The 12890-nt window shown below is 36.0% G+C and overlaps 1 protein-coding gene across 5 annotated transcripts in view; it reads right to left on the bottom strand.

The window, feature by feature from the left end:
* Window positions 1–537: 537 nt before the first annotated feature.
* WDR17 (WD repeat domain 17) overlaps window positions 538–12890 on the bottom strand; it is a 122436-nt gene continuing 110083 nt past the window's right edge. For 4 of the 5 annotated variants that reach the window (XM_049864283.1, XM_049864280.1, XM_049864279.1 and 1 more), the window contains 6 exons: window positions 10609–10750; window positions 10208–10310; window positions 9087–9188; window positions 3483–3581; window positions 2981–3164; window positions 538–897 (listed from right to left, as the gene is read on the bottom strand). In XM_049864283.1, coding sequence (XP_049720240.1) covers window positions 778–897; window positions 2981–3164; window positions 3483–3581; window positions 9087–9188; window positions 10208–10310; window positions 10609–10750 — 750 coding nt within the window. In that variant the 3' untranslated portion in view covers window positions 538–777. The remainder of the gene's footprint in view (window positions 898–2980; window positions 3165–3482; window positions 3582–9086; window positions 9189–10207; window positions 10311–10608; window positions 10751–12890) is intronic. The other variant, XM_049864281.1, reaches the window with a different exon arrangement.

Here is a 12890-nt window from a genome sequence, read left to right as displayed (position 1 = left end):
TATTAGGTATATATTAAATGCATTAATCAAAACTAGTATCTGTAACATACCAAATATTTATTAAAAGTCTTTTATCATCTAATGCAAATTCCCACATCTATTTGACTACATTTTGTGTTTTCACCCCAAAATTCTTTTCATGCTTATATAACTTCTATAACTAGACAGTTGAACTTCAAATGAAAACTTGGTAATTTTTTTTTTTAAGTATTTGACTGTGTATTTGTTTATTGATATTTATTAAATTTATAACTGAAAATTTGTATTAAATATGAACTAAAACTAATGGTTTACTACACATTTTGTAATGGACAAGATAGGTGCCTGTTAACTTGAAGATTAGTTGTGCACGCCTTACATTTCTATATATTGAGACATTCGGCCATTCAGATATTCATTAAGTACTTGCTGTATGTCAAGTAGTATTCTAGGCATTGGAATATTTCATGTATTTCAACGTTTCAACAATATTGATATGTTCATAGCTTTTTTGCTTTGTGAAACTTTTATATGCTCTTTTATATTACCAACCCTTTTTAGCAAATATTATTAACTACCTCCCAAGTGTGGTTTCTATATATTATAAAAGACACCTATTTTTACTTTTAATTACATAAATATTTTATTTTTTGAAGTGAATGAATAAAATCAACTGTTGTCTCCACCTTTTTCCCTCCCTGCAACATTTGGTTTTGGTTTAATATTTGGATTCAGGTAATACCAACCCATGAGAGTTCTTCTTTTAAAAAACAAGTCATCATGGAGAAAAACCTTCTATCAAAACGGATTGAGGCGCAGTCCAGTCCCTAGGGGTGAGAATGGGTTCACCTTTGCCCACATCAATGCATCATTCAGTGAGATGGCTGATTTTCCATCTTCAAGGAAAAATACAGGGCCCTGCACACAGTGAGCATTGGGGAAAGAGATGAGGTTATAAATCAGCAACATAATTTTACATTTCCAGAAACAGAATCACACTAATAAAACATCACTGGTGATATTTAGGCAATTCCAATAGGAAATTAAAAATACAAGCAAAATTAGTTTTGGAACTATCGCCAAATACAGCATCATTTTCAAATATCTTAACATTATGTCTTTATGCCCTGATGTCTTTCAAAATAGAAATTCAGTTTCATAATCTGAATTTCTAAGAGTAGTGCTACCAATACGAACAGGCGTTGTTAACTTATCGTTATGAAGTAAATTTATAAAAGCATATTGCCTGGTTATAAACTAAAATATACTTCACTATTTTAATCATGTAGCCTATGCCTATATAACTGGGGTATTCATTTAAGTCGGAAAATTTTGTACTCACTCTCCAGAAGATGAAGAACGTATTTCTGTGTGTGTGTGTGTGTGTGTGTGTGTGTGTGTATACATAAGCAGCCCTATGATATACCAGCATACTTATAATTTAGTTACATCACTTATTGTGTATGGCAGGTTAGTTCTGAACAACTGTTGCATAAAACCTCTCAACCTATATTATCCAGCTCTTAAAAAGGAAAAACATAAGTTAAAAAAAGCACAGAATACAACACAAACTTTATTTTTCTTAATAATAGTCTAAAGCTATTAAATTTTTGTCATGATTTCAAATGATACACTTTATAGTTAGCAAATTACTTCTAGGTGTTAGAAAACCCACCATATAAATAGGTAGATAGATTCCTATTAGTGAGTAGTTGACATTTCATAATTATAACCCGAAATATCAATTTTCTGTTGAAATAAAAATGTGCTGGAAGAGTAGCACACCATCTAAATTAGTCATTTGCAGCTTAGTGTATACTGGGTAATTAGTAGGTCCTTTTTCCTGAGTGTAGGTTTGGGTACAGAGAGGTGAGATAGCATATCTATCTATCATTTGGCTATCCCAGACAGAGAAAAGGAGTCTGAAGAGAAGAAGAAAAGGCACACAAAGCTGCCAAGTACTAGAAATGGTACCCAAAGGGCAGTAAGTTGTTCCAAAGACATATCCCAAAAAATTCACAGTGGTTTTTGCTCTTGGTTAAAGGTTACTGAATCTACAGCTTGGTTCTTTATCTCTGATAAATAAATGGATAATAAATATGCATACAACTATGCTTCCTGTCTGTTTTGTGGAATGAATATATTTGTGTATTCTGAGAATTTAACTAGCCTGCAGTGGTAAGCCAACCTATAGTTTGGGTTTACATTAGTAGCAAGCTATTTAGTTTGGTTGTGCCAAAAAAACACCTTTTCCACTGGCTTGGTATGCCAGCATTAGAAATGTAAACACTGAATTTTGAAAGCTTTCTAATTAGGAATTTTCTCAGCAAAATGGGTATGTTACTGGGAGGTGGCACTCTCTTTTAGTCCAATTTGTAGTCTCAATTAGCATTTCCTAGGGATTCAGTTTGGTTTACTTCATGGGAACTCCTACAACTGGTCGGGGCCCTAAGATGAAAAGGCTTCTGTATTTGCTTGAGATAATGCCATGACTGGGTCCCACTGGGAGGTTTTGGCATCGTTTGTCATCACTACTTCGATAGAACATCAGGGACCATTCCCTGGGAATTAGTCTTCTCCATGACTGATCCCGATAACACTTAATCACTGAAAGGCTCAGTAACTCACAATGTAAAAATATGCATGATGTATGAATCAAGTACTATATCAGCTTTGACTGCTTTATGTTTATAAAACACAAATGGAGACTAGAAAGTTAAACTTAATTTACTGAGATATAATAATATATACATAATAATAACTGCAATTTCCCCAATGATATAAACTGTATATATTTTAAAACATACTTGTTACTAAGTATATGAATTACATGAAATGCTTCTATGATAACAGTACAATGACTCTCTTAAGGACAAAAAGGCCACCGTAGGTACCTACTTTTACTCATTTTAGACTTATTTCAAGAGCTTTTTTTTTTTTAATGACTGAAATACATAAACATGATGGAAATGCACCATCTATGCTTGACATTGGACTGTACCTGGATTTTCAGTCCTGTAAGACAAGAGATGTGAATGTCAGAATGACTTGGAAGATTTGATCCGGTCACATAATCTGGTCCGATAATTCCTTTGAGTGGTTCTTCTTTTATTCTCTTGAGTAAAGTTGAATAAACCATTCTTTGTGAATCAGAAGGGGGTGTAGATGGAGATTCTTCTGTTAATCTATGTTATCAACAGATGATAAAATTTGATTTTTGTAGAATCATAGCATTATTGATGTTTACATTAGAAACAGCCCCTAATAATTCTTTAGTCCCCCTTTATAGATGAGGGTAAATCAACTTTAAACTTAATTTATAGTAGGACGAAGGACTTTACAAAGACAGAAAGAACGGCACTGCAAATTGTTACTGATTATATGGTAAAAATATCAAGATTGATTATTATGTTAAAATTAATAGTGAGACAGTACACACTTCTAACAAGTTCATCTATAATATTAGTATTTTGCATTCCAATTTTTACATCACATTTCCTCACCGGTTGACGGACTGTGTGCAAGATCTCCACGCATCCAATTCCTCGGAAAGATGTTCAATTTTTAAAGGTACTGACACTTCCCGACGCTTTAATAGCTGACTGAAACACATGAAAAAGAAAGTAACATTTGACATTAAAAATTAAGGTATCAAATAACTATACTTTTAGATTTCATAGTACTGTGCAAAAAATTCAGTATGTGTATATACATGCAGTTCTGTTCTGTCCTATAGGGTCACTATGAGTCGGAATTGACTTGACAGCACATTACAACAATATACCCCACTGCTTTTGTTCATTCATTTAGATACCGCTTTTGCTCCCTTCCCACTTTGCCTGGTATATGTTAGCTGTCTCTTTCCACTGTGTTCTCAGGATAACCTGCATTATGGATACTATGACACACATTTTATTATAATTGTTAGTTTCTGTTTCTTATCAACTGCTCTATAAATTCCATGAAGGCAAGGGTTATGAACACCTTACTCATTTGTATCCTTAGTGTTTAATTCCCTGGCAAATCAAGGCTGTTTGATAAATAATGGATGGCTGGGTGGCTAAGGGAGTGATTGAATGAATAAATGAACTTCATAATGTACAGAGAATTATTATATAAGGCAAGCAATGTTGAATAATAGCTAAATGTGGTTACTGTATTGTACAATGCACAACTGTATTAAAGATAAATATTACAGACGAGCGAGAAAGCAAGAGAGAACAGTGACAGAAGAATTTTAGCTAATGAAAAAGAATGGAAATGCTCATTTCAATTCTTTAAAGACGAAGTGCGTGAAAAAAAAGCAGTGAAGCAGCCAGAGTAAGGATCCGTCATGCAGATACACAGAAAATTGAGAAGCAGAGACATAATGATTAACTAGGAGGCTTTAAGAATCGTTAGTCCCAGTTTCTATAATAAAATCTAAACTCAGTATGTTTAAATTAATTGAAAATTAAAAGCTCTTTAGGGGATAAGAAAGAAAGAGAACATAAGGCCTTAGAGACAAGTTAACAGTAAAAGTATTTCCTCCATTTACACTTCATGGTTACTCTTGCCAGTTGTCATCATTCTGAGGGAAAGTGATAAGAACTGGCGAGAAAGACAGGTATAAATACTTCCTCCCCTCAACACATGAATCCAAATCTAACATGTCACTAATATCTCAAATCTATTTAGTAACATTTTTTTAACCCAAAAACAATGAATTAAAAATTTTTTCTTGACAATGTGGCTTAAATAATAGGACTTCCCTTTCCACAATTTTGTACTTGCTGGTACTTTATTTGCCCAGTAGTTTTTGATGGTCTACTACACATAAAGCATTGTTAGGGAGTGAGGGAAAAAAAACAAGTTAAATAAGCAGACGCAACACTGTGAACAAATATCAGGGTGGAAAAGCTTACAAGTAATTTAGCTTGGCTGAAATAGAGAACACGTAAAAGGGTACAGTGGAGGACAAGTTTGGAACTGAGCCTTTGTGCACCTCCAATGGAAGACTAAGGATTTAGAATGTTATTGCAGATAGTGGGGAGCCTTGGAAAGTACCGGAACAAGATTGGTGCCTTCAGGAAGGTGGTTATAACAGTAGTACTTGGGACAGACTGACAGTAGAACAACTGAGCTAGGGCAACTAGATGCCCTCATCTAGTTACTGTAGATGATGAGAAAAGGTATGGATGTGGGGATTTACCAAATAATTGGACATGGACAGTGAGGGAACACTCAGTCCTGACCCTGATCATTTAATCCCGGATGACTGGAATATAATAACACCATCAAGAGAAAGAGAGAACACAGGGGAATGAGTAGATTTGAAAAGGAAGATGATGATTTTAATTTTCAGCATATTAAATTTAAGGTTGGAGTTCAGCAAGCTGCTAGATACCCACAAAAGAGCTTGGAGAGTAGGCTAGGCCTGAATATAAAATAATGAATTACCTTCAGAGAGCTGATAAGTGAAGCCATAAAAACGGTTAGATTTCTGGGCACAGAGTATAGAAAGGAAAGAGAAGAGAAGAGAAGTGGAGATGTGGGAGGAGAGTGAGATGGGGCAGCAGAACAAAGGGAAGGAGAAGACAGGGAGAGAGCAAAAGAGAACAAAGACAAAAATGCGTGATAATGTATTTAGTGGCTAAGTGAAATGTAAGCAGCAAGAGAAGACAACAAAGATTGAACTGTTAGAGAAGTAAGTTTTTTTTTTTTATAAGTGAGAGTTCTTAAATTTCTCTTCCTAATTTACAAATAAAAACCTTTGCTTTGGTTTTTGATATTGCATCAAGTGATCATTCTCTCTTTACTTTCATAATTACTTAAGTTATATAAGGCTGAACATGTTCCATTAAATATTATCTTAATTTTGTGATACATCATATTGTTCCTGTATTTTATTATTATTTAAAGTTACTTTGGAAGTTCTATAATAAGTGCTGGAGACTTCAATATACCACTTTCAGTAATGGATAGAATATGTAAACAGGAAATCAATAAGGAAATAAAAGACTTGAAGAATACTGTATACCAGTCAGACCTCACAGACATATAGAGAACACTCCACCCAACAACAGCAGAACGCACATTCTTTTCAAGTACACACAGATCCTTCTCTGGGATACATGAGACCACAAATCAAGTCTCACTAAATTTTGAAAGTCTGAAATCACACAAAGGGTGATTCTTTGACCACAATGGAATGAAGCCAGAAATCAAGTACAGAAAAGAAAAAAAAAAACTAGAAAATTCACAAACTATGTGGAAATTAAACAACATTCTTAAGTAACCAATGGGTCAAAGAAGAAATAACAATAGAAATTAGAAAATACTTAGAGATGAATGAAAATAAAAACACAATATGCCAAAACTTACGGGATGCAGCAAAGACAATGCTCAGAGGAAAATTTACAGACGAAAATTCCTACATTCAAAAAGATTTCAAATCAATAGTCTAACTACACCTAGGCTACAAACTAGAAGGAACAGGGCTAACTAAACCCAAAGTTGGCAAAAGGAAGGTAATAGTAAAGATTAGAGCAGAGATACAGGAAATAGAGGCCAATAAGGGAATAAAATGGTCCCTGGGTGGCACAACTCATAGGATCCTCATATAGGATTGCTATGAGTCAGAATCAACTTGATGGCAATGGGTTTTTGGTTTTGGGTGCTGCAAATGTTTAAGTGATCCATTACTACCCCAAAAGTTGATGGTTTGAAGCCACTCTCAAGCACCTGGTAAGACAGGTCTGGCAATCTGCTTCTCAAAGGTCATAGCCTTGAAAATCCCATGGAGCACAATTCTACTCTGACTTAATCAAAAACTTCTGTGCATCAAAGGAGGAGTCCTTGGGTAGCACAACGGTTAAGTGCTTGACTAACCAAAAAGTTAGTGGATCTAACCCACCCAGAGATACCTCAAAAGAAAGGCCCGGTGATCTGCGTCTGAAGGTCACGGCCCTGTAAACCCTATGACGTGCAGTTCTACTCTACACGCCTAGTGTCGCCATGAGTCAAAACTGGTTTTCATCTTGGTGCGTCAAAGGACATTACAAGAAAGTGAAAAAAAAAAAAAAAAAACCCTACAGAATGGGAGAAAAAATTACAAATCATATATCTGATAAAAGCTTAATATCCAGGATATATAAAGAACTCCTACAACTCCACAACAAAAAGACAAGCAACCCTATTAAAAAAGGGACAAAGGACATTAATAGACATCTCCAATGAAGAAAAACCAATGACCAATAATAACCTGACAAGATACTCGACAACAGTCGTTGGGGTGATGCAAATCAAAAGCACAATGAGATACCACTCCATACCCACTAGGATGGTGGAAGCTCTGCATAGACCAAGGGGCAGTCTTTTAAAATCAGGAAAGGTGTGTGTCAGGATTGTATCCTTTCACCATACTTATTTAGTCTGTATGCTGAGCAAATAATGGCGAAGCTAGACTATATGAAGGAGAACATGGCATCAGGGTTGGAGGAAGACTCATTAACAACCTGTGTTATGCAGATGACACAACCTTTCTTGCTGAGAGTGAAGAGGACTTGCAGCACTTACTAATGAAGATCACTATGGATTACACCTCAACATAAAGAAAACAAAACTCCTTACAACTGAATCGATAAGCAACATCGTGATAAACAGAAAACATTGAAGTTGTCAAGGATTTCATTTTACTTGGATCTACAATCAATCAATGCCAATGGAACCAGTCAACAAATCAAATGACATATTGCATTGGGAGAATATGAAATGATTTTTTTAAAAGTTACTTTCTTTCAAATTTTGGTTATACTGCCTGTGTAGAAACGTATTTCCTTGAATACCGTGAAGTATTGACCCCGTGTTGTTATTACTGCATGCCATACAGTTGATTCCAACGCATACTGAGCCTGTAGGACAGAACAGAACTGCCCCATAGGGTTTCCTAGGCTGCAGTCTTTACAGGACAGATTACCATATCTTTTCTCCTGTGGAGCGCCTGGTAGGTTCAAACCCCCCAGCTTTCAGTTAGCAGCCAAGTGCTTAACCACTGTGCAACCAAGACTCCTTATTAACTCCGTATTACCCCTTCGTCTACACTAGGCAGCAACTACTGCTTCACCTACACAAGAGGGACAAGTTAGGGATGAGAAACCCTTTCGCTTCTCTCGGAATTATCTGACCCACATAGAGAATACTCAGAAAAATTGTGAGAACCATGATCCTATAGACACCCAGTACCTTTAGGAACTAAAAGGGTCACCTATTATACTAGAAGTTGGAATCAACTCGATGGCAACCATTAGCAAACTAGTAAGTGGCTTGGAAATGGGTTTTTAACATGGCGCTGTGCATTTTATTTTTGAACATAACAAGATTAAGCATAATAACCGGAGTTTCAAAAGCTGTGAGAAACATAGGAGTTTGTAAGGTAGGTTATATCTGAATATAAAATAGTGGGTTACCTGACACTCATAAATCCTCTTTTTTTGACTTTTTCTACTATAGAGATTGGAGAGCTAAAATAGTCAGTTTTCTATATTCTTTTAAAAGTACTGTTACAAAGTTCTGGCCAGTAAGATGTAGGCATAAAGCCTTAAGCAAGACTTTTCTTACTGAATAATGTGCTGCCAGGATGAAGCTCTTTATGGCCTCTACTTTTCACCCTTATTCTTTTCCTGTTTAGGATGTAGACAGAATACACGGAAGGGTAGCAGCTATCTTGTAAACCATGGGTAACTCAAGCAACAGGAGAGAAGCCAAGGATGGCAGAGTGGAAAGAAGGGAAGGATCTAGGCTTTTGATGGAACCGTGGTGCAGCTGTAACGTGAAATGCCTATCTATCTCAAGTGTGTGTGGATGCAAAGCCAATAGACCTATGTGTTTAAACTAATTTTAGGACTCCTATTTTTTTTTTTTTTTTTTATTATTTACAGCCTACTGCATTCCTAATTCATACAGTTCATTGTTTCTGCATTATAAAGTACATGTGGAGTGAATAAATGGATACAGACAGCAGCGGGTTAATTGTGTCTGGTGCCTTTTATGATCCACTTAGAGATTAGCCATCCTAGTGAAAGGAATTCCTCTAATTTCACGATAGCAAGAGAAATGATTGTTTTTACCTTGTGTATTCATAAAGTGCTGGAACAATGCTTTGGTACTGTCTTCTGATAGCCAACAATGCACCAATGTAACCACATAAGATGAGTAACTCATTCCGTGCTCTGAAAGAGAAGGTATTCATTTTTTTAAACTCACAATTTGAGGCCCAGAACATTACTTTTATATATAGTTCATGCATTTGTACCTCTATATTTTGATGGATGACATTTATAGCAAAATGTTTAGAAAATTTTCAAAACTTTAGGAACATCTTTTATTCACCAGTTCATAATTCCTATTTAGGTATTTATGTTGTTGTTGTTGTTAGGTGCCGTTGAGTCAGTTCCAGCTCATAGCGACCCTATACACAACAGAAGGAAACAATGCCCGATCCTGAGCCATCCTTACAATCGTTGTCATGCTTGAGCTCACTGTTGCAGCCACTGTGTCAATCCACCTCGTTGAGGGTCTTCCTCTTTTCCACTGACCCTGTACTCTGCCAAGCACGATGTCCTTCTCCAGGGACTGATCCCTCCTGACAACACGTCCAAAGTATGTAAGATGCAGTCTTGCCATCCATGCTTCTAAGGAGCATTCTGGTTGTACTTCTTCCAAGACATTAGATATTTATACTATATCATAAAAATAGCCTAAAGCCTCTCTTGCAAATTATACATGAGTACACGGCTTTAAGTCTATGGATAACAATGTCCTTAAATTTTACTTGAATTCAGAGATGGTGTCTAGTTTTTACTTCCTAGCTCTCTCACTTTCCCCTAAGCCAAGTATGATGCTTTACATACAATAATTAGTATATATGACCATTAGTTGTTCAGAGACTCGAGGTACAAAACTACCCAAAAGCTTGAACCAGTGTGTATGAGTGTGTATCTGTGTGTGTACACACATGTACAGACATACATACAGTAAATATTTCTAACTGGACCACAAAATTTAGTATTTCCCTTTCAAACTGACCTCTGTCTTTTTAATTAAGAATGTAATACAAGCGTAATTTTTCTACAAGGGCAGCCACGTGTAGAAGATGATTCCATTGCTTGATCTGAACATTAAAAACAATACAGCCTTTTTAAAAACAACACAAAGGTTCGTGCCGGTATCTTGGAGAAAAAGTACTCACACAGTACATGTATGCAAGACTAGTTTTTCAGTACGAATGTAACTCAATAGGTCAAGAACAGGATAAATGGTATCCAAAGTCCAGTCTGAACTGCTGATGCGTTCTGGCAAAACAAAAACAAGCAAGTATCAAAACTTGTTCACCCAGTTTTAACTCATGTAATTGCTGATCGGTCCCATCCACCTCTATATTCCCTAGATCACACCTATTGACCTACCCACTCTACTATTTATGCCATAACCATAAAACCAGAAGGGATGCCGTATATCACATCAGCACTCCCCATCCTTTTCTAGTTTAGTGTGGCTAGTGTTTGCTTGACTTTAAGGCTAATTATCATATGAGCGAAAGGATCAAATTAATGCATGGATTTTAAACTGGATCACCAATTAGAAACTCACCTTTAATAAAGCTAACACCAATAGGAAGGGCTTTTTCAGGCTCTTGACTTAATAAGTAATACTTTATAGTTTCAAATATATTGCCATTTGCATGGGCTGTCTCAGCTAACTGCATACATTCTTCTACCGTGGGTAGCTTGCACTAGAAAATAATTGGTTTGATGACAATGTTAATAAAATTTATAGGGATAAAAGCAACAGGAAAAGTAGTACATATTGCAAACATATCTAATATTTTTTCTTACTAAAGTTGCCCAACAGAGGTGCAAATGAAATGATTCATTTTAAAAGCATACATTTATAGAAATAACTTTAAGATCTAATAACAACAAATGGTGTCATTAGCTAACGACTCAGTAGTTTTTCATCATACAGATCCCCATGAAAGAGGTGAAAGTAAACTGTCCTGATTGAAATACTGGAATTAGTACCTGTAAGTGCAATTTAGCAAAAAAAAAAAATCTGATATTAGTTATTTGAGAACAAATATCCTGACCACGGTCAAAAACTACATTAAACGTAGCAAACATAAAACGCTTACACGCTCTCTACCCTGCCATTTAATTTCACTTGGCCTTTGAGATAAATTAACTTAATTTCAAATGCACTGCTGTCGAATCGATCCCGACTCCCAGCAGCCCCACACGGTTTCCAAGGCTGTACATCTCTCCGGACGCAGCCTGCCACATCTCTCTCCTGTGGAGCCACTGGTGGTTTCAAACCATCTACCTTTCGGTTAGCAGTCAATCACTTTAACCACTGCGCCACCAAGGGCTCCTGTTACTTCAACTAGAGGCAAAAAATGCAGACACTCTAAGTTTTTAGCTTTGACAATCTGAACTGCCATATATACCTTAGATTTCAGTCCATGAAGTCTCATTCACTATAAACTGAAAAGTGATACTCCCATTTTTTCAAATATTTTTTTCTCTGTTAAAACAGAGCATGGTCCTCCCTCAGTTAAGTGCTTCTGCTTCCAAAATTCCATAGGTAGGAATTAAGTTACCTTTTATATCAAATTCCAACATGTTTATGATTTTTAAGTTTTGATGTTTATCTGCTTTGAAGCAACACTAATAAACCATTGTTATAATAAACCGTTGGCCACCACTGAAACTGACCTTCCAACATTTTGTGTTGTGGCTCCTGACGGGGTTCATCCCCACTAGGGTCATCCTTCTCCTCTCTGTTTGAGACTCGCCACTCTCCTCCCTTTTGACTTTTCTTTCATATCTCCCTTGAGTCAGTATGATGGTTTATTCAATTTATTTTTTAATGCATTTATTCAACATTTTTTAAAATTTCTTATTTTTCAAAATTTAGGTAACTTGACATTTTAGGAACTGCTCTCTCAAAAATAAATTATAACAAGCTAAATAAAGTGGACTCTCATGTATAGAACATTTCATATTGTTTCCCGACCCTCAGTCACTAAATGCCAGTCATTTACTGAGCAACTACTATGTGCCAGGCACTGTGCCTGGCTAGGCAGTCTTCATCTTGATCCGTGCTCATGGAGTAAAGGGAATTAAAAAAATGGCTCCCATTGAAATTTCATTCTCAAACAGAATAAGAAAAGTAAGATGATCATCCCTGTAACTCTTATCTTAAAATTCTAAAAGTTAATAAACTGACATCATATTTAAATATATAATTGAGTTATTAACACTTCTACACATACTCACTAGGTTTTCAAGAGAGTCATTAATGGAGTCTCACAAAAAAACCAAGCCAAACACATTACTGTTGAGTTCAACTCATAGTCATTATGGGTCGGAGTAGAACTGCCCCACAGGGTCTCCAAGGCTGTAAATCCTTACAGAAGCACACTGCCACAATCTTTGTCCTTCAGAACGGCTCAGGGGTTCGAACCACTGACTTTTCAGTTAGCAGTCAAATGCTTTAACCACTGCACCACCGGGGCTCCTTGAAGTCTGACCAGAGAGTCTAATTATAACCTTTGAGCATGTATGATCAAAAGACTAGGTAAATACTATTTTTGCCCCATCATTAAGAGCTGTGTAATCTTAAACAAGTCCCCTAACCTCACTAAGCCTTGATATTAACATCTGCCTCAGAAGATAGCTACTGATGTACATTAAAACACCACTCAGTAAATGTAAGCATAATTGAGAAATGCTCCTGCTTTCTTCCAGATAACCTTTAAATTTCAAACTAAAATAGCTTTTATTTGTCATATTTATAATAGTAAAGCAGAGCACATTTAAAATATAATTCACAGAATACAAAGTGTATAAAGAAGTTACAATCACCTATAATCT

The sequence above is a fragment of the Elephas maximus genome, chromosome 21, assembly GCF_024166365.1.
Source record: "Elephas maximus indicus isolate mEleMax1 chromosome 21, mEleMax1 primary haplotype, whole genome shotgun sequence".
Lineage (NCBI taxonomy): Eukaryota > Metazoa > Chordata > Mammalia > Proboscidea > Elephantidae > Elephas > Elephas maximus.
Note: the sequence above shows the minus strand (reverse complement) of the source record. Positions and strands in the feature narration are given on the sequence as shown.